Source organism: Notamacropus eugenii, chromosome 7 (assembly GCF_028372415.1).
Source record: "Notamacropus eugenii isolate mMacEug1 chromosome 7, mMacEug1.pri_v2, whole genome shotgun sequence".
NCBI lineage: Eukaryota > Metazoa > Chordata > Mammalia > Diprotodontia > Macropodidae > Notamacropus > Notamacropus eugenii.
In genome coordinates, this window is record NC_092878.1 from 37,796,055 (window position 1) to 37,819,216 (window position 23,162).

Consider the following 23,162-nt stretch of genomic DNA (forward strand, 5'->3'; position numbering starts at 1 on the left):
GGAAGGTTTAGGGTGAAAACTGGCTTTTACCAATTCCCTCTTCCCTTGGAGTAATGGGGATGGGTGGACAGATTCTTTCCAGGTCATACTTATCTCTTCCCACTAGACGGCCTTGGAGGCATTTTTTCATAGGACTATAGATAGCTTTGATTTCTTCATCTAGAAGATGCTAGTTCTTATCCTTTGACCATTTATCAATTGGAGAATGACTTGTATTCTTATAAATTTGACTCGGTTCTTTATATATTTGAGAATTGAGACCTTTATCAGAGACACTTGCCGTAAAAATTGTTTCCCACCTTTCTGTTTTTTTCTAATCCTACTTGCTTTTGTTTGTGCAAAACCTTTAAAGATTTAATATAATAAAAATTATCTCTTGATTTATACCCTCCTCCAACCTTATTCCTTTTGAAACTGGAGTTTTCCTTCCCTCACTAATCACTGGTTATCACAATGAATCACTTGTTTTAGCCTAGGAGGAAAATGGACCTGATCTATGTGGGTTGTCTCTCTCTATTACTGGAGTAATTTGTCAAAATTATTAATACTTAAAGCCAAAAGCATCTCTTATGATTCTAGCTTGGATTCCCCAGTTGGGAGTGGAGGGAGAGTGGGGAGGAAGTCTTAATTTTCTGGACTGGGCTCCAGTCCTGACCTGTCTTCCCTTTGTGCTTGCCAAGCTAGACACTGGTCTCCTCCGTTTGCCTTCTCCTTTTATATAATTAATATACAGGTATAATTTTGAAACTTTCATTAGGGACAATCAAAGATAGTAGTCTCTAATCTTGGAAATTGCATTGCGAAATACCTACAGTAGAAGCTTTTTTATTCTTCTCTGCAAGTACGTTGGCATTGCTACTGTTTTTTTTTTTTAACAGCCCCTATAACTCTGCTGTCAGCTGCTGTCTGCTCCCCTTCTCTTTCCTTCTCAAGTCTCCTTTTTGTTAAACTCATTGAAAAAACTCCTGGCTTTGTGGGAATTTTGTTTCATCTCTCTGAGCCTGAATCCTATCCTTCGAAGTGAGGGGAGCCAACATTTTCCCTTTTGTCTTTGGGTTGTTGGTGTTTAGTCATGTCTGACTCTGTGTGACTGCATTTGGGGTTTTCTTGGCAAAGATACTGGAGAGGTTTGCCATTTCCTTTTCCAGCTCATTTTACAGATGAAGAAACTGAGGCAAACGGGATTAAGTGACTTTCCCAAAGTCACACAGCTAGTAAGTATCTGAGTCCAGTTTTGAACTCAGGTCTTCCTGACTCCAGGCTCAGTACTCTATCCACTGCAACACCTAGCTGTCTTTTTGTCTAAGATTCCCATAAACCTATGTAGTCATTCACTGGATCATAGTTACATGAATAACCAAGGGCATGTCAATTAATCTTTCATTAGGTTGTTTATGAGGAAAATGCTTTATAAACCTCAAATTGCTATATTAATGTTAGTTATTCTTATTATTTTGTTAATTCTCTCTCTCTCTGTCTGTCTCTCTGTCTCTCTCTCATTAATTGGTGTCTTCTCTCCCAAGCAGACCATAAGATCATTGTAAGGAGGGACTCGGTCTTGTTAATAAATCTGTCTCCAACAGTACCTAATAGTGGTCCCTTGCACAATGAGTGGATGCTAAATCCATCTCTGTTGGCTTGATCTAATTTGGTTGTTTTCATATTCTCACTTCTCCTTGTTGGGATGCTTACTTCCTATGAAAATCAACCCAGCTTCCTCAACTCTTTTTCAATGTGCCATAAACTTGGGGGATCTACTAAAAATAGCTGTGTTACAATAAATGGGTCAGCTCAAGAAAGCTATCAGATCACAAAACTGTCCTTTTAAACAAACTCAAAAATGTTAGTATTAGCAGCAGTAACATCTTTAATTGTAAAAGTCCACAGGGCAAGGAGAATGCCGGTGCTTGGAGAGGCTTGGCATATTATTTGTGGGAAAAATGAATTAAAAGGCATCTTCTCAACTTACTGAAGCACAAACTACACTTGTGGTGTATTTCATGTACCATTGTTTCATTCCAGTGTTCTACCTCTGATAGGACCACTTTTCATTGCCTCTAGTAAAAGAGGTGAGTGGGAATCAAAGAATTGTTAGGGAGGTGATATGATAAGCAGAACAACACTGCAAGATGAAATACTTGTAAAATATTTGTACCATTTGTATCTTTCTCTCTCCTCCCACAGCTGTGGTCCTATTTCAGACTCTTATCAATCACTTCTTGCTTCAACTAATTCAATAGCCTCTTAATTGGCTTCTCTGCTCATGTTCTATAGGGAAGGTGGGAGTGAGGGGAGGGGGATACAATGTGTATATGATAAGTAAATATAATGATGTAACTGGTCAATGAAGTTTCAATCCTTAAGCAACTGTGCCATACTTGGCCCGATGTTAGTATGTAGCACATATACCTTGAATTATTCTCTCTACTCTTACTCAAATGAGAAGGTTGGGTTCCCACAATGAAACTATTATTTCTTCCCATAGCAATACAGAGGTGACTCTGAGGGGTTGGGGGGATGAAATAATATTTCTAATACTGTTATTCTTGAACCCCCATCAGGTTAATTCTTCCCTGCATCACTGCTAGATATGCAACCAGTGATTACTCCCTCGATGTAATTTAACCAATTAACATTTTTTGACATTTTGTTGGTTTTTAAAATTTTTTTTTTAGTTTTCAACATTCATTTCCACAAGATTTTGAGTTCCAAATATTCTCCCCATCTCTCCCTTCCCCTACCCCAAAACACCGTACATTCTGATTACCCCTTCTCCCAATCTGCCCTCCCTTGTATCATACACTTCCCTTCCCTTATTCCCATCTTCTCTCTTTTCTTGTAGGGCAAGATAGATTTCTATACCCCATTACCTGTATTTCTTATTTTCCAATTGCATGCAAAAACAATCCTCAACATTCGTTCCTAAAACTTTGAATTCCAACTTCTCTCCCTTTCTCCCTCCCCACCCATCCCCACTGAGAAGGCAAGCAATTCAATATAGGCTATATATGTGTAGTTTTGCTAAAGACTTCCATAATAGTCATGTTGTGAAAGACTAACTATATTTCCCTCCATCCTATCCTGTCCCCCATTTATTCTATTCTCTCTTTTGATCTTATCCCTCCCCAAAAGTGTTTGTTTCTAATTACCCCCCTCCTCCCATTTGCCCTCCTTTCTATCATGGCCCCCACTCCACTTATCCCCTTCTCCCCTACTTTCCTGTAGTTAAGATAGATTTTCATTTATCTTAGTCTACATAGCATGACTATAGTGAAAATATACTCAATAGGAAAGTATATGTAGAATCTATACAGAATTGTATGCAGTCGTGGGGAGGGAGGGGGGTAGTGGGGGGTAGGTGGGGGGGAATAAAATCGCAATTGTATGGCAGTGATTGTTAAACATTAAAAAATAAAAATAAAAAAAGGAGAAAAAGAAGAAAAAACATAAAATAAAAAAAAATAAAAAAAAGATAGATTTTCATACAAAATTGAGTGTGCATATTATTCCCTCCTTAAGCCAAATGTGATGAGAGTGAGCTTCACTTTTCCCCTCTCACCTCTCCTCTTTCTCCTTCCCTTGAAAAAGCTTTTTCTTGCCTCTTTTATGAGAGATAATTTGCCCCATTCCATTTCTCCCTTTCTGCTCCCAATATATTCCTCTCTCACCCCTTCATTTGATTTTTTTTAGATATCATCCCTTTGTATTCAACTCACCCTGTGCCCTCTGTCTATATATATGTGTGTATAATCCCTTCAACTACTCAAATACTGAGAAAAGTTTCAAGAGTTACAAATATTATCTTTCCATGCGGGAATGTAAACAGTTCAACTTTAGTAAGTCCCTTGTGATTTCTCTGTCCTGTTTACCTTTTCATACTTCTCTTGATTCTTGTGTTTGAAAGTCAGATTTTCTATTCAACTCTGTTCTTTTCATCAAGAATGCTTGAAAGTCCTTTATTTCATTGAAAGACCATTTTTCCCCCCTGAAGTATTATACTCAGTTTTGCTGGGTAGGTGATTCTTGGTTTTAATTTGACTTTGACTTCTGGAATATCGTATTCCAAACCCTTAGATCCCTTAATATAGAAGCTGCTAGATCTTGTGTTATCCTGATTGTATTTCCCCAGTACTCAAATTGTTTCTTTCTGTCTGCTTGCAATATTTTCTCTTTGACCTGGGAACTCTGCAATTTGGCTACAATATTCCTAAGAGTTTCTCTTTTTGTATCTCTTTCAGGAGGTGAATTCTTTCAATATTTCTTTTATTGGGTCCTCTGGTTCTAAAATATCAGGGCAATTTTCCTTGATAATTTCATGAAAGATGATATATAGGCTCTTTTTTTGATCATGGCTTTCAGGTAGTTCCATAATTTTTAAATTGTCTCTTCTGGATCTATCTTCCAGGTCAGTTGTTTTTCCAATAAGATATTTCACATTGTCTTCTATCTTTTATTTTGGTTTTGTTTTGTAATTTCTTGATTTCTCTAATAAAGTCATTAGTTTCCATCTGCTCCATTCTAATTTTTAAAGAACTATTTTCTTCAGTGAGCTTTTGAACCTCTTTTTCCATTTGGCTAATTCTGCTTTTTAAAGCATTCTTCTCCTCGTTGGCTTTTTGGGCCCCTTTTGCCATTTGAATTAGTCTATTTTTTAAAGGTGTTATTTTCTTCAGCATTTTTTGGATCTCCTTTAGCAAGCTGTTGACTTCCTTTTCATGATTATCTTGTATCACTCTCATTTCTCTTCCCAGTTTTTCCTCCACCTCTCTTACTTGATTTTCAAAATCTCTTTTGAGCTCTTCCATGGCGTGAGATCATTGCAGGTTTTGGATGAAGAAGTCTTGACTTTGATGTCTTCCCCTAATGGTATGCTTTGTTCTTCCTCGTCTGAAAGGATGGAGAAAAATACCTGTTCACCAAGAAAGTAACCTTCCACAGTCTTATTTTTTTCCCCTTTTGGGCATTTTCCCAGCCAATTACTTGACTTTTGAGTCCTTTATCAAGTGAAGGGTATACTCTAGAGACCTGTAAGTTCTCAGTTCCTCCAAGATGGCACAGTCAAGGGAGAGGAGTTTACTCCTCTTCTGGCCTGTGCTCTGATCTGGGAGCAGCCACAAGCTTTTCTGCCCAGGATCTGTGAGTAGAATTTCCTCTCCAGAGCCTCCACCAGCTCCACCAGCCAGTGCTCCTCCTCACCCCAGGACTGCCACTCAGGGCTGAGACCTAGATCAGTGACTCAATTCCCCCAGGGTCTTTAGGCCGAGGGCTTCAAAAATGGAGCTGCCACTGCCACCGCAGCCTGGGGCCAGGGCTAGGGGAACACCCTGCTCCCTTTTCACCCAGGTGAAAGAGCTTTCTCACTGACCTTTGAAACTGTCTTTGGAGTTTGTGGGTTGAGGAATCTGGGAACTGCAACTGCTGCTGGTGGTGCACTGAAGCCTGTTCCAGACCTGTCTATGCCATGCCACCTGCACTCCGTGGGCTGTGCTCTGCTCTGAGCCCAGTGCCATAGACTTTTCCTGTTGGCCTTCCAGGCTCTCTTGGGCTGGAAGTCACTTTCACTCTGTCATTTTGTGGCTTCTACTGCTCTAGAATTTACATTTTGTTGCTGTTTAGTCAATTAGTCACATTTGACTCTCTGTGACCCCATTTGGGGCTTTCTTGGCAAAGATACTGGAGTGATCTGCTATTTCCTTGCTCAATTTATTTTACAGATGAGAAATTGAGACAAACAGGGTTAAATGACTTGCTTAGGGTCACACAGCTAGTGAATGTCTGAGGCAGGATTTCAAATTAGGTCTTCCTGACTCCAGACCTGGCACGTTTTCCACTTTGCCAGTTAGATGCCCTTAGAAATCTCAGTTGGGGTCAGGAAAAGTTGAACAGAACTGAAATGACTGAAGGACAACAACAGATTAGAGGGCAAGGATTATCTTGTTTTCATCTTTGTATTTCCAGGGCTTAGCCAATGGAAGTCCCTCCTGGGCTTGTGGGACACAGCATCTTGGCTGCTGGGTCAGTCCACCCTTGGGCTGTGTCTGACACATTACTCCTTAGGCCTACTTCCTCCTTGGGACTAACTGCTACAACTACTATGGACTCCTGTTGCTGGACCTCTGCAGGTTCTTATGAGTTTTTGAAACTCTCTAGGATGTAATCTAGTATATTCTGCCCCTGATGCTTACTCCCCTAAGATAAGAAAAGAATGGATACAACCAGGACAAAAGGAACAAAGGCAGCCATGGGGCCCTTTATCTCCTACCTCTCTCTCTTCACCTGGAGGCTAATAGCAGTTTTTGCTTTGCTGCCCACCAGGGAAGGGAAATTTTATCTGTTTGTGCCTTTTGTATACCCACTGAGTTCTGGCTCAACAGTCACTTAAAGGCTTTTTATCACTACACAATAAGTTGATAGAAAGCAGTCATAAAATAAATCTGAAGAGGGGAGGTAAAGCTTCTCTATTACACATACCCAGAAGTAGGCTCACTAAGCTTCCATCTGGTTGATATTAGGAAGGGCATATTGTATACAGTCCAAGGACTGGACACTAGTTTCTAGTCCCCTGTTGCATAAGAATAAATATAAAGTCACATGAAGACATTTCAAGATGGAAAGAGCACTGACAAGTGGAAAATTGTGCATTATAAGTGCTCAAAAATTTTTTTTGAATTGGATTCTATTTAGACTGAGTTGAGGGAGGGAATGAGGAACCAAACTGAATGAAATGCATTTACTGATAGAAGGGAAGCAGCTAGGCAGCACAGTGAGGTCAGGAAGTTGGGCCTGGAGTCAGGGAGACCCAAGTTTAAATCTGTCCTCAGACACTTACTAGATATGACCCTGGGCAGGTCACTTAGCCTCTATTTGCCTTAATCCATGGGAGAAGAAAATGGCAAACCACTCCAGTGTCTTTGCCAAGAGAACTGCATGGACATTATTGATGTGATATAGTTCACAGGCAGATCAATAAGAGGCAGACAGGGATACAACTGAAAAATGTCAACTGATAAGTGGGTACAGTTACAATAGAGCTCACAATAGAATGATGAAGGAATTTGTTCCCCCAGGAATCTCCTAGTCTGAGATCTATTTAAGTGTGGATGCTCATACCTTATGGTGTCTATCATGTACGTTTCTGGGTGAGAAAGTTTGTGGTCTGTACAGCATCAAGGAATGATAATGACCCTGATGTCAAAGTTAGCTAGGTTTCCAAGATATCTCAGTTTCACTTTGTCATCATAGCTCAGTCATCTGTGAATTTCTCTAATTCAGTATTGAATGGACTTTTATTTTTAGCACCTCTTGGGTAATGGGGGTCATAAGTTTATTTCCAGATGTGCATAGTGAGACTTCCTTTGAGTCTTTCTAAACTTATCTCTCTCAAGCTCAAAATATATCCCCTTATTTTAGTATGTCAAAGTCTGATAAGCCTGTGTTCATCCTGGCCTTACTAGGCATGATTAATTTTTTTGTTGTTGTTTTTAATCATGACACATCCTGAAAATGTCCTCCTTATCCCTTGCCATGCTATTCAACCCCGTTCATTGTATTTAGTTGTTTAAATGTTTTGATTTTATTTATTTTCCTCTACATTATCACTTCTCAGTTACCCTTTCCAAAAATTAACCCTTCCTAACAGCATCCACCCTTGTAATTGTTGTTGTTCAGTCATGTCTGATTCTTTGTGACCCCATTTGAGGTTTTCTTGGCAAAGATATTGGAGTGATTTGTCATTTCCTTTTCCAGCTCATCTTAGAGATGAGGAAACTGAAAAATGTCCTCCTTATATGTTGTCACACTATTCAATCCTACCCATTGTATCTATTGATTTAAATAATGTATTTTATCCCCCCCATTATCACTTCCGAGTTACTCCTCCCAACAACCTCAACCAATAACCACTCCCAATAGTACCCATTCTTGTAAATGAGGAAATACAATTAATCAAAAGAAGGTCATATTAACCATGTCCATTAGCATATGCTAAAATCTATACCTGTAGTTTACCACTTCTCTGTTGAGAAAAGGAAAGTATGTGGTGTAAGGATAAAGTCCTGGATTTGAAGTCAGTATAGACCTGAGTTTAAATCTTATTTCAGACCCTTACTAGCTCTATGATCCTCCCTCCCTCCCTCCCTCCCTCCCTCCCTCCCTCCCTCCCTCCCTTCCTTCCTTCCTTCCTTCCTTCCTTCCTTCCTTCCTTCCTTCCTTCCTTCCTTCCTTCCTTCCTTCCTTCCTTCCTTCCTCCCTTCCTCCCTTCCTTCCTTCTTCTTTCTTTCTTATTCTTTCATTTTTTTTGTTTGCTTCCTTCTTTCCTTCCTTGCTCTCTCTGTCTCTTTTATCCTGGTTGAATTGATTTTATTAGTGCAAAATTGTTCATTGTCTTTTGTGATCTCTGTTCCTTGTTTGGTCATTAATTTTTTCCTCAACCCCTAGATTTGGAAGGCATTTCCTTCTGTCCACCTCTAGTTTTGTGTGTGTATTGTTTGTGTGTTTTTTAATGATGTAATTTTTTTTTTAATGTTAAGGTTGCTTATCCATATTTCACCTATTTTGATATATATTGTAAATGGCTAATCTAAATGGCTAATATCTGACAAACTGCCTTCTAGTTTCTCTAGAAGTTTTTGTCCTTCTCTTAATAGCTTATGTTCTTGGTCCCAACATTGTTGTTTACTGTATTTGTAATAGTAGCATGGAATGTTAAAGCTGAAAGGAATCTTAGGGATGATCTATCCCCTCTCATTTTAAGATGAGGACACTGGGGCCCAGAGAAAAATCCGATGATGAATTTCTAAACCCTTTCAAGTCTTTCACAACTCCCCTTCCCATGCTCTCAACTGAGGACAACCTCCATACTTTACCTAGAAAATTAAGGACATTCTACCGTGAACTCCCTCTTCTCCTCATTTTCTATCCCCCTGACATCATACTCCTCTCTTCCTTGCCAACCCCAATACCTGTACATGTGTACTTGTCCTATTCCTTCTGTTGTCTCCAGCTCATCATTGCTCACCTTTCATTAATCTTCCATCTCTTCATATCTATTGGTTCCTTCTCTACTGCCTATATATACACAATCAAGTTTTGCTTATCCTAAAAAAAAAAAACCCAAAACCTCATTAGATCCTACATACTTATTAGCTGTTATCTTGTGTTTCTTTCCTTTTTCTTAGCTGAACTCCTTAAAAAACTGTCTAGTTTCTCCATATCACTCTCTTCTGGCTTCTAGCCTCATCATACAACTGAAACTATTCTCTGTGAAGACATCTGGGTGCACAGTGGATAGAGAGACAAAGGTAGAATCAGGAACACGAGTTCAATTTTGGCGTCAGATACTTACTAGCTGTGTCCCTGGGCAAATCATTTCCCATCTGTCTGCCTCAGGTTCCTCAACTATAAAATGCATATACCAATAAATGTTTGTTGATTGATTTGTAGATTGACTTGCGTAGGTTAGCACAATTAGTGAGTGGCAAAGATAAGATTTGTTATCACTTGGATGAACAGAGAGTTACTGACTATATTCTTCAGGTAAGATGGTAGACTACTGAACCCTAAAATCTGTGCTGTCATTATGCCCTCTAAATCCCTGGGCACTGCTGTGTGCCCTGTACCTGAATCCTCTAATGTGAGTTGTCTCCTCTAATTAGAAAGTGATTACCTTGAGAGTGGGTACTGTCTCACTGTTCTATGTGTATCCCCAGAACTTAGCATGGTTCTTGGGACACACAAGTGCATAATAAATGCTATTTATTGTAATGGAATACTGTTGTTCCATAAGAAATGATGAGCAGGTGGACTTCAGAAAAACCTGGAAAGATTTATATGAACTGATGCTGAATGAGGGGAGCAGACTCAGGAGAGCATTGCACAGGGTAACAACAACATTGTACGATGACAATTATGATAGACTTAGCTCCCCTTAGCAATGTCATGATCTAAGCCAATTCCAAAAGACTCATGAAGCAAAATGCTATCCACATTCAGAGAAAGAACCACCAAGTCTGAATGCAGGTCGAAGCCTACTATTTTTTTTCTCTCTTTTTTGTGTTTTTCTCTTTTGTTCTGATTGTTTTTTTCACAACATGACTAATGTGGAAACATGTTTAATATGATTGTACATATGTATAGCTTATACGTCAGGTGTATATAGCAAGCAATCTTGGGGAGGGCAAGAAAGGGGAAAAATTTTAGAACTCAAAATCTTATAAAAGTGAATGTTAAAAACTAAAAATAAATAAATAAATAATTTTTAAAAAATGCTGTTCATCCATTCCTCTCTATCCATCCATCCATCCATCCATCCATCCATCCATCCATCCATCCATCCATCCATGGTGGCACAGGGATATTTAGGCCTGAATCCAAGTTTTGTTTCCTAGATCTCCAGCTGTCAGTCTGGTGATTTACCATACTACCTCTAAAATTAAGGCAGATTGAATATTCCTACAGATGGATGTTTTCTTCTGAGGAATGAAATCCATGTGGTTTTTCACCTAAATTCCTACCTTAGCAGCTATGACTCATCTACGTGCCTGCTTAACCCCTCTTTGCTTGTGCGGTATAATGCAGTGTATGTCTCTGTGAAGAACTCACACCAGTGACCTGCACAGATTTTTATAAGTGAACTAGAAAGAATCTGTAAGGTAGCCATGATAATAGTAATACTACTACTGGTTGGTTAGTTGTTGTTCTTTGTTTTTGAAGAGGACCAAAATGACATCATTAGGCTAGAGTCAAGTTTCAGTGTGTCCCATTGTGGCTGCTCAGACCAAGAGGAGCTCAGAATGTTCTAGCACAGATTGGGCACAAAGAGTCCATTTGGGATGGATACTCCAAATTTGGGCATCCTGTGTTTCCTTTGAGCTGTCTCAATTCTGCTTTGCTCCTAGAGCACAGCACCCTTTCTGATGTGGGTACACCATGCCACTGAACAGTCCTGTGTTAGTGTCTCCTATGTTACACAATCAGCTCCAAAGTTCTTAAGAGAGACCTTGAGAGTGTCCTTGTATCACTTCTTCCGACCACTATGTGAATGCTTGCCATGTGTGAGTTCTCCATAAAATGGTCGTTTTGGCAAGTGTATGTTTTGCATTCAAACATCAGAGTTGTGTTCCCTGAAAAGTAGCAAGCATTTGTGTAGTGCTTTAAGATTTGCAAAATGCTTTACAAAAATCATTTTATTTGATTCTCACCAGAACCCTGGGAGGTGGGTTTTATGATTATCCCCATTTCACAGATGAGGAAATGGAGGCAAACAGAGATGAAATGAGTGCCCAGGATTACAAAGTAAGTATCTGAGGTCCACTTTGAAGGCTTTGAAGGCTGCTGAGCTGCCTTTTAGGTAAGAAAGAAAGCAGCAAATTCTGGAAACAGCATCCCCAGCTTTCCAAAGAATGAGTGGAACGCAGATTCATCTTTGATACAGCTAAAATCTGGCAACAGTATAACCAAGGAGTAGAGCTTTGTGTTGTCAGAGGATCCTGCAGTCTCACAGGTGGAAATATCGCCCCCTCCAATGGCCATCTAACTCAATCCTAAAAAGCACCTGCTTCGTAAGTGACAGGTGTTTAGCAAACCTTTGCTTGAAGACCTTCAGTGAGGGGGAACACTACCTCCAGAGGGCAGTCAATCCTGCTTTTTTCTCTACTTAAGCCTAAATCTGCTTTTTTTTTTTTTGCAAGGGGAAAGGGCGGGGAGGAAGGGGGAGGGAGAAGGGAACAGAATAACCATTTATATAGCACCTACTCCGTGCCAGGCACTGTGCTAAGGACTTTTTACAAATATTATTTCCTTTGAACCTTACAACAGCCCTATAAGGTAGGTGCTATTGATATTTCCATTAACATAATAACTGAGGGAAAGAGGTTAAATGAATTGGTCAGGGACACACAACTGTCAGAGGTAGGATTTGATTTCAAGACTTCCTGAAAGTTCTATCTGTTGCTCTTTTGGGGACAAAACATCTCATCTAGTCACTCTTTCCACTTGATAAAATTTTAAACCCTTGAACTTAGCCACTATGTATTTCTTTTTCCTGTTCTGAACATCCTTAGTTCCTTCAATAGATTCTCATATAGCATGACCTTGAGACCCTTTCCTATTCCTACTGGCCTCCTCTGATCTATCCAGTTTATCAATGCTCTTTCTAAAATGTAGTAACCAGAACTGAGCACAATCCTCCTGACCACATCAGAGTTGGCTGTTGTTGAGTTGTTTTTGACTCTTCATGACCCCATTTGGGGTTTTCTTGGCAAAGACACTGAAGCGGTTTGCTATTTCCTTCTTCTGCTCATTTTACAGATAAGGAAACTGAGGCAAACAGGGTTAAGTGACTTGCCCAGTCACAAAGCTAGTAAGTATCTGAGGCCAGATTTGAACTCGGTTAGAATAAATCAAATTCCCCTCCCAAAGGATAGTCCTTTGAAAATCTGAAGATACTAATCCAGTTCTCATTAATTTTCCTTATCTAGAATGAAGGGATTGATTAGACTAGATGTTTTTTAAGATCTCTTCCAGCTGTAAATCCTATGATCTTATGGCCTTCCTTCAACCTCAGTCTTCTATTTTTCCAAGTTATTTATTTTCTGTACCCTCAGCATCTGGCACAGTGTCTTGAATAAACATATTAGCTGCTTCCCAAGCATCTGTTGAAGGAATGAATGAATGAGATTTTGCTAACTCTATCAGCAGTTCCAACAGGACGGTCATGATTAGGCAAGAATGGCTTATGGTTGTTTTGGAATCACTCATTCTGACAAAATTAAGTCATTAGGATTTTGATCAACTTTATTAGTATTAAAATGCTCTAACCTTCATCCTTTTTTGAAGTTTTTTCCCCCTCCATACAAAAAGAACTTATGTTTCAAACAATCATATGAACCCCAAGAGGTGAATTGCATTTTAATTAAAAAATGAAAACCATATCTATCTGACCTGAAAAATCTATGCTAGAGAAACATGAAATCCAAGAACTAGAAGGAACTTTAGAAATCATCTAGAAACTCAGACTTGGAGCATCACTTTAGTATTTTTTTGACAAATGGTCATTCAGGCTCTGCTTGAGGATTGTAAGCGATGGAGAGCTCACCCCCTCACAAGGCAGAAAACACAGATTGTGCTCATTCATTTTATTGAGAGTGCACAGATTTTGATCTAGCTATTGCATCACAATACTGACTGCTAGATGTCTTAGAAAGGCTTAATTCATATTTATTCTATGCTTTTATTCTTCACAATAAAAATAATCAGAAAATCATGCCAGTGTTTTAAAAATCAAGAACATGAATTCATTCAGATTTAATGACAGCTTTTTTTTTTAAACTAAGGACCCCATATCACAGAGTACTCACAGTGCAGAAGGTCACAGTCATTGAAAAAATAAATAATGCATTTATATCATTTCCCATCTCATTGTCTCCTGCCTTCCTATTAAAGAGATCTTGCACTTGAGTCCAGTCCAGTGTGTCAGACGGAAAGGCCCAGATGAACCCCACAAATAGATGTGTGTGGTGGCTTCAGAAGCTATATTTTTATAAAGGGTTCTTTCCTGATGATGAACACATCCTGGAAAGAGCTGCATCCTTGGTACTCAGTGGAATCTAAATCATCTCCTGCCACATAATTGCTACTTGGTAAATCAATGGGTTTCTGCAGAGGCTCTGACCACACCATTTATGGTACATAGCTGTTTCCTGCTGCTCGAGCCCTTAGGAGTGGAGTGGGGATCTTCTGTGCCTGAATTTCAGACTTATGTCAAACCTTATTTCTCTGGGTTCTGCCCCGAGTGTCCAGGAGTTGCCACATCTGGAAGGCCCCTTTCTATCTTCTTAAGGTCATGGAGGGTCTTTTTATTTGTAATCCAAAGTGCTGAGGAATAATTCCACCTTGGCAAATGTCCAGAGACTTAGAAGCAAATCTATTCTGCCTTTCCCCTCCCTTCCTCCCAACCTACCCCCCTCCTCCAAAGTACTCTGCATCGAAGGTCCAGCAGCATCTCTGAAATAGCATGGAAAACAAATGGCCCATTCAATGGAACTACTTTCATTCTCCTCCTCCCACATCCCAAGTCAACAGGTCAACCACAGCTCAGATCTTGAACTTCCATTCATATATGATACCAGTGGGGGTGGGGAGAAGAGGGATAGCTTGCTGGGGTGACCACAGTTGCATTGTAACCTCCCTACTCCTATAAGGGGACATAAAAGGTACATGCTAAAGATGCTCCATCTTGGAACCTTCTATTGTGGGAAAGCTTTGTTGACTTCCATGGTCATATAAGTTAGAATTAGAGGAGGTCTTCTAATTTGATCTAATATTTGTCATTTTACAGAGCAAGAAACAGGCTCAGAGAGCTAAAGTGAATCATTCAAGATTACTTAAATGATCCCATTGATCTCAATAGAAATCAGAGGGCATAGGTTCAAACCCTGCCTCTTTCACCACATGGGTGATCTTGGGCAAGTCTCTTTACCTCTCATGGCTTGTTTCTTCATCAGTAAAATGAAGGGTTTAGAGTAGATGGCTTCTAAGATTCTTTCCAAACTTCAAATCTATGGTATGATATTATGATGGCTCTCAAGGTCACAGGATGGCAGATGGCTTTGTTCCTCCCTACTTGTAAGGGAAAAACACATCAACATGGGGATTTGGGTTAGGGACTGGGAAGCTAAGTCTTTATTGACTATTGGAATGGTATTTCCTTTGAGGAATGAAGATAAACCCAGCAAAATCTTGTGTGAATTAAAAAAACAACCCAACAACAAATTGCAATGTTTTCCTTATTTTTTTTTGAATGCACTTTATAGGGTCATATACCTTCTTGATGCATCACTGAAAAAGTCCTGACCCATGGAGCTAATGAGAAACTACGTGTGAATTCTGGCAAACAGTAGAATTATATATAGATTAAATTGATAGTTATTTTAAGAATGTTTGAATAAAGAGCAGATGATTGCAAAATTCTAACTCCAACAGTTGGGTTCTTTAATTACCCATGGGCTCAGTATTTATTTTTAATTTTCCTAAAAGTTTATGTTTTCCTCTCAACATTGTGCTAATCAGTTTAGAAATCAAGCACTCTTTCCCCCCCCTCCCCGCAGCCACTACTACCTAGGGAACTAAGGAAGATATACAAATTGGGCAAGCTCTCAGCTGAACGTTGTGATGGACACTAATGTCACACACAAGCAGAATACTTCAGAAACACAGCATTACAGGAAACTGGAAAAAGCGTACTGTTATAAGCCATAGCTCTGAGCCTATGGTAGAGATATGCAATGAAGGAAGAATCCACAAGAGGCATGAAAGGAGTGGAATGTATCATTAAAAGCAAAATTGCCAAGATCAAAAAGTTTTTAGTTAAAAATAAGAATTTTTGTTTTAAACCTTCCCTAAAGCTTTTATCTATCTGAACTGCTGGATTTGGAATTAGGGGGCTTGTGCTTGGATCCAGATTCTGCTACTTAATGAGAGTAAGGAGTAGAAGACTTCTAAATTTTCTTGCAGCTCTGAATACTATGATCCCATGTTCCTCTAAGGCAGGTAGACCCTGGCTATGACATGGAAGACTATGCCATCAGAGCACTAGTAGCTCTGGTAGGTTCTATTAAGCTAGGAGGACTTTGAGGATGGTCCTGGTAATGGACTGGATACCTAACATCCAAGAACCGGCCTGGCTAAATTCTGAGAGGCTCATCATGAGATGATTGGCCACCACATGAAATTTTCAGACCTGTTTCAGACTGTTACAAACCAGAGTTGTATGACAGATCCCTTAAGTGCCAAAGTTTTCTTAAATACACGACCCTATAAAAACAATCTGATCAATAATATCATGTAGTTCTCTTTGTTGTGATGAGTGAGAGTGAGGGATTGTAAATGAAGGAAGGCTGTATCAAGATTAAAATGTTTATCCCTCTAAGCTATACATGGATGCATAATTTCTGTTTGAAAGCAACATGATAGCCAGGCTACAATTTTCTAATCTTAGTATAAAATGAGCCTTTCTATTTAGACTTACAGGAGATTTACTTTGGGAAGGGACACTGGAGGCCAGCACCATGGTAACATGGGAAGAGCACAGGATTCAGTCGTGACCTGGAGTCAAATCTCAGCCTCTATCTCACTATACTTTCAAGTCTTTGGGTAAGTCATTAACCCCTCTCTCTAGGACTCAGTTTTCTGATCCATAACATGAGGGGGTTGAACTTCAGTTCTAAATCTTTGATCTTAGTAATTCTTTCATTTCAAGAATGAAAAACTAAAGCCTGGAGAGAAATGACTTGCCACATAGGCAAATAAGAGAGCCAAATCTTGAACCAAAAGTCTTTGGCTTGAAATACAAGCCTGTGGTGTTTTTTAAAACAAATTAACTACAACCAATGCAAAATTTCTTGACAGATTGGGGTCCTGATTAATGAATGTGTCTTTTGTTCAGCTATCCTCATTGAACAAAACATGGCAACCTAATGTTCTGTTATCTAACTTGGAAACTTACTTCTGATGGAAAGAAGTTGTTCTTATTAATCAACAAAGGTCACTGATGACAAGTTACTTAAGTTTATTTTCACTAAGAGTTCAAGAATAGAAATGGATGAGGGGTAAACTCATTTCTTCTTACTCCGGTACTGGCTGCATCACAGGTATTTAGAAAAGATTATTCAAAATTAGTGGTTTTTAGAAAGGCCCCTTCTTACAGTTTTAAGGAAGTTGCTAACCAAGTTTCTCCATAGAGAGGGACTTGCACGGTTGACTGAGGAGAACAGAAAACATTCATGCTACAGTTGAATGCATGCTGGATCCCAAGTCAAGGAAGTTGGATTGGAATCTTTGCTATCTCGTTTCTGATCTCTGGACCTCAATTTCCTCTTTGATACCATGATTTCTAAAATTCTCTCTATTTGTAAGTCCTTGGGATCCTATTCATCAGGAAGAAATAATGAATGCTTAAACTCTTTAAGTCTGAAACTTTGGTGAGATATTTTTCAGATTAGCATATTAAACAATGGGGAATAATGCAAATGGAAGATGTGAGGTGGGGAAGAACTGTAGGAATGGAGTGGAAGGTAGGTATCTGTTTACTCAAAGCTAATCTAATAAAAATTCCAGGACTTGGTTAGTGTTTGTAGCAAAGACATGGGGCTCATTAAAGTACCTGGAAAATACTCGTAAACTTTACCCTGAGTAGTAGGTTAATGTTTATAGATATGATTAGATATATCCATGGATACAGTAAGACATACCACAAAAGAAAGGTGCTTGGAATCCCAGGAAATTTCTTTTCCTATCAAACATAAAGGTCATTCATTAGGACCACAGATTTAGAGACAGAAGAGACTTTACAGGTCACCTAGTTTAACACCTCCATTTTAAAGATGAGGAAACTTAAGTCAAGAGAGATCGAGTCACTTGGCCAAGGTAACGTAACTAGTAAGTAGAAGTCGGGATTCAAACCTGGATCCTCTGATTCCAAATCCAGCATTCTCTTTGCTTCTTTAAATCCTTCCACAATCACTAAGTGTCTACTTCTTGAATACTTTTAGTTACCTCACCGCTATGTGAAATGGGGAAAAGTGTGCATCTGTTTTTTCCAGTCTTTTTATTTTTATTCCCTGGACCCATGAAGAAATGAACACGGATCAACATGGAGACTGCAAGAAACCTGACTTCCTAAGAAAGACAGAAAGGCATTCTTGTCTACTTCCCAGAGCAAAAGTTTCAAAAGGGGGAAATGGAGACCCTGAAGTTGCATTCAATTAAATAGCACAAATAAACTTCATATACACAGAAGGCATTGGTAGGACAAGAGTAGATTCACTTCAAAAAGATCTTTAAAGGTGCCAGGCTCTACCCACACCTCTCCCAACTAGGTTGGGGAGGGAGATTCATTCACTATTTTGGGTCATCTGCATGTGCTTTGGGATTTACTGTTTCTGGAACTCAGGTGACTCCACAGCCGCCAGACTCACTTTTGGGGATGAACCAAATTCCAGGGAAAAGAGCCAAGAGGAAAGGAAGGAAGGACCCTTGTGAATGGTTCTCAATCCTATCATAGCTGAAATATGTTTTTCCCCAGGAAGCCCTGTCTCTGGGGATTAAGGGGACAGCACTGATCATTTTTCCTCTTGCCTTCCATGTTGTCATAAATAATTGTCACAAGAAGGAAATTAATAGGCTCGGAGATCCCAAGTCTTTCCTGTGTCTCTAGGCCCTACAACAATTAATCTCTGGTAGAATTCACTTCTCCTAGTTAAAGGTGCTTTCTGAAGGGTTACTCTGATAACGATGTAGATTCTGTATACAATCACTCAGTCTAGTAATGAAAGGCAAACTCACGATCATCAGTTCAAGGGACTTGCAAGGCTATTTAACTGAACTTCTTTATTTTACAGAAGAAGAAACTGAGGCCTAAAGAGCTGAAATGGCTTATCTAAAGTCACACATGTGGTAAGCAGATGGTAAGGTTGGAATTTGAACCCAGGTCTTCTGCCTACAAATTCAGGATTCTTGCCACTGTGCTACAGCTGTCTCTTTTTGGTTAAGTGAGCATGTTTAATGATTACTTAATATTCTGTATGCTACCTTAGGCCTAGGACAGCACAAAGAGAAGTGAGAGAAAACAATGACCACAACTATACAAATTAACCAAACAGCTTAAATATCTCTTCTTATTAAAAAAAAGTATTATTATCATTTTTTTTTAAAAGGCTGCATTTTCCTCTTTTGCCTAGGTTGAAAGTACAGGTTCTATTCATTGGCTGACTTACTCCAAACAGCATGGGAGCTTTGACTTGTTTAGTTTTTGACCTGGGCTAGTTTCTCCCTCCTTAGGTGAGTCTTATATCCTTCCTTCCTCCGCACACTATATTAACGCCAAACTTAGTACAGACACCCAATAAATTCAACCCACTGCAACTCAGAACTCCTGAGCTCATGGCCCACCAGCCTCAACTCTCCCAGTCAGCAGGGAAGACCCTAAATAAGTTCAATAAATATGGAAGACAGAAAACGTAAGTTTTACAAGGAAAGTCAACAAGGCAAGACCAAGATGGATTGGGCTCTCTGTTGCGAAAACGGCATACTACAGAATGATAACAGAAAAGAGAGTTGGTGTTGACTCAAACAAGGGAGAAAACTGTGCAGTGTGTACAATTTGCCTAATACTCCTGGTCCAGAACTCACCTCTAGGCCAGATACCCAAATCACCTCTTACCACCCCTACCTCAAAAATGCGAGAATAGGGAACACAGCCTGAAAAAGTCTACAGCCTTTAGCATGGGAAGGAACTACTAGGTCATTTAACCAAGTTCAACTTCCTGATTTTATTGGTCAGGAAACTGGGACCTAGACAGGTAAAGGTGACTGAAGCAATAAACAGCAAAATTAGAATTGGACATCCTGACTCTGAATTTAGTACTTTTTAAACAGTCCCACACTTTCACACAATGGAGGTGACAGAACAGTCAAACTGCTATTATAGACAACTTTTGCCAGGGGTGGGGGACTTGTGACCTCGAGGTCACATGTGGCCCTCTAGGTCCTCAAATATGGCCCTTTGCCTGAATCCAAACTTCACAGAACTAATTTTCTGTGAAGTTTGGATTCAAGCAAAGAGTCAAGCGCACTTGAGGACCTAGAGGGCCACATGTGCCCTCAAGGCCCAGGTTCTACCCTTGTAAATCTATACTATTAAAATGAGGTATTTTTTCTTCCTTAAGACTATATCTCTTTAATTTTCCTTGCTTGTAGAATAGATATTTCCATGTGCTAATCAGCTCCAGGAATAAAATAAAGGCTCTGGTAAAAGATGTTTTAAAAATGAAACCCTAATTACTCAAACAATTCTTTCAAATTTGCATTTGGTATGTATTGCTCTGGTGCTTAATTTTCTGCTTCAGTTTAAAAATAATATTTTCACCTAAAGTGTATGTATACGCATGTACATCAAATGTATATAGGCTTTAAAGGAGTTCCATTGGCACACTGAATTTAGAAGGAAACAAAACACAAGGACTTCATAAATTAAAAACATTTGTTATTTTCTACTTGGAAGCTGTAGTGATTTTGTAATTAAAGTTTTAAACAAATCATGATAATAAATTACTTAAAAAAACCCAACACTCATCTCAAATTGATTTTCTGAGGAGGCTTATAATTAGAATTTCCTCATAATTGAACTTCATAAAGGTAAATTGGCAATTGGATGGTTGTGTGTGACAACTAAGTTGTACAACATAGAAGGTTAGAACTAGAATTAACCTCTGAGGTTTTCTAGTTCCACTCTCTCATTTGGTAGATGAGGTAATTTAGGCCCAGAAAGTGGAAGCGATTTGCCCAAGGTCACCTAGAAAATTTGTGGCAGAACCCAGGTTTGCTAATTCAGAACTCTTTACCCTGCCCCAGAAGGATATTTTTTTCCATATTAATACACTGTCCCTCATGGCTGGGACCATGTAATCTAGGTTTTATTCTGACATTTTGTTATAAAATCTATTGCAGTCCTCAGCAAGATCTTTAAGTGAGGAACAATGGTAGGATGTGACCTTGAGAGCCTATAGATCACTCAAGTATTTGATGAAGTTTGACTAAAATCTGAATAAACAAAGGGTTATCCCAACAGGAACCAAGCCATAAGTTAAAATTATGCAAGTTTTCCCTATTCTGAGAAAATCTGTCTCAGAATTTTCAGAATTCACAACAGGGAATGGGTCCTCATCTCCCTATACATGGATTTATTTACAGAGCTTTCTGGTCAATTAATGGACTGGACAGTCTAGTATCTAGCTACCACCCTTCCCAAAGCCTTGATTTGGTGTGACTACTAATACTGATTTAGAATCAGAAGGGAGAATGGGACAATGCTAAATGGAACTGATGAGAGAAACACAAGAATGCTTCTTCCTATGAAAATTCAGACTACTGAAATTCACAAGAGGCACAGGAAAATGTGGTCAAGCCTTTACATCACCCCTAAAACCCTTAAGTATAATATATAGATCAGGGCAATCAAAGCCTTCAGAAATTCCCTATTTGATGGAAACTCACTCTTTTTCTCACTGAGGGGCTGTTTCCTTGTGGGCTTTTAAAATATGATTTTCTTAAAGTGATCATGGGTAACTCCTATTACTGTTAAGTGCAAAATATTCTAATATTAAAAATGCATTGAGTATTTAGTAATCTTATGTAGACTTTTGCTATATAAACGTTAAAAAAATAAAAAAAATCTATGTAGAAAATTAATTGTGCTTTTTTAAGAAAGCTCGAATGGTTTATTTCAATAAGTCTTTTAAATACCTATTTCAGAGCTACATAGCAGTTTTTTAAAAAAATGTTAACTATACTGTTGAATCTATTTTGAATTGATGTACCATTTCTGGCATCTCACATAGAATATACCATGAGGTCTGAGTAACTTGGATCTTTAAATTATGGTTTTAATAGTTGCTTTTACCTATACAGACGAAGGGATCTGTGGGCCAGGACATCTCTATCCTTGTCATTGTTCACTGATAGTGGCACTACTTCACATAGCCATTCTCATAGCCACATTTCATTAATTGGTGGAGTATCTCAACAACTAAATGTTTTGACAAATGGCCTAGTTTCAATAGTGGAGTGTTAACAATGCAATCAATGATAAACCGAAACTGATGTTGCAACTTGTTACATAGAAGATACAGAACGTGTTTATGTAAGAAACACACTTTTAAGCTATTCTTGACAATTTCCATTGTATTACTGAGTTAGCACCCAATTAAATTTTAAGGTTGTTTTTTTTTTTACTGTCTTCTCTATTTCTAGCTTAGATTTTTAGTGCCAGTGAAAATGTTGCAAGAGGCTTGCTTTCCCATAAGAATAACTTTTTTTCATTTTCTACCATGTTCCTTTTGGGTGGTATGACATATTCAATTGTGATTATCTGCACAGGTGTTATTTTTTAATATTTCATAGCTCAAGCTCTAAGTGCATCATCATAGGTGATGGCAGGTGCCACTTATCCGTCTTCCACTGTAAGAATTGTGCGTATTCTTCAAAGATTTCAAGACATGGGATGGCAAGTTCAATGTCATCACTGAATGCTCCAACATGCCAAGGACACAGGCCTCCATAAATCAAGCCTTTCCAGGGGGAAGTAAAAGTTTTCAACAGTGCATGCCATGTAATGTAATTTGGCTTCCCAGTCCAGCAGTTAAATTCGAGAGCAATGTTTGTACTTTGAATGCAGCCAAGGAGAGTTCTGACTTACTAGACTCAAATTAATATTTGAGGCAGGGAAAGACAAATGCTGTATGTCGGGGATAACAGAGATTGGAGAGAAGGGGTACATACTAGTCTCACTCATTGTAGTGTGCAAAAGGAGAGCCTAACTATCCCTCCTTGACCTTGCGGATCAGTATTCTGGGAGACTCCTTTTGTGCCTGCTCCTCCATATTAGGCAACCTTGAGAGAGAACCTCCAAAGAGGAGAGAAAAACCTCAGGGGCCTTAAAGTTCCTGTAACCCACCAAAGGTCAGCATCTGCTCTTCTTTCCAGCAAGTGAAAAGGTGGCTGCTAGAAAAGACGCTCATATTTGGGGATCGAAATTCAGAGAAGTAAAATGCCCTCTTCATGAGGTCTCAAGATAGTTCGGTCTCCCTCCCAGGGGCAGCGGCTTTACTTTAATCATCTTCTCGGCACATTGGCAAGTTGACGAAAGTAAAGACGTTAAACTCTATCATTATGGAGAAGCACAAGAAAACAGCATAGAGCACCAGCACGTAGATGCCAAGTTTCTTGTCAAGTCTCCATTTATTTACATGGATACCAAGCACCTGGAAGCAAAGAAATAAGATGTTAGGCCTCTTAGGGAATCAAGGGCTATGAGTCCTTTCAAAGGAAAATATCGACTCAAAGGGAAAATGTAAAAGAATTGCAAAGGTTCAGTAATCATGTTCCAATGGTGAATGTAGAAAGAGTGGGTGACTTGTACATTTCCTTAAACAAACCAACCTACTGGATAATTTACAAGAGTAGTTCAAAATTTACCAATCACCTTCCAATAGCCAAAACCAATAGCCTCTTTTCTGGACCTCTGTAGCTTTTGACATCATAGCCTAATGTAATAAATGCTCATATTTTGCTCCATAGAATCATATATCTCTATTACTTTTCCTGTTTCC

The 23,162-nt window shown here is 39.1% G+C and overlaps 1 protein-coding gene across 1 annotated transcript in view; it reads right to left on the reverse strand.

Annotated features, from left to right (window-relative positions):
* Positions 1-13,192: 13,192 nt before the first annotated feature.
* SLC24A4 (solute carrier family 24 member 4) overlaps positions 13,193-23,162 on the reverse strand; it is a 297,207-nt gene continuing 287,237 nt past the window's right edge. The window contains exon 17 of the mRNA XM_072624485.1: positions 13,193-22,814. Within this exon, the coding sequence (XP_072480586.1) occupies positions 22,662-22,814 (153 nt within the window). The 3' untranslated portion in view covers positions 13,193-22,661. The remainder of the gene's footprint in view (positions 22,815-23,162) is intronic.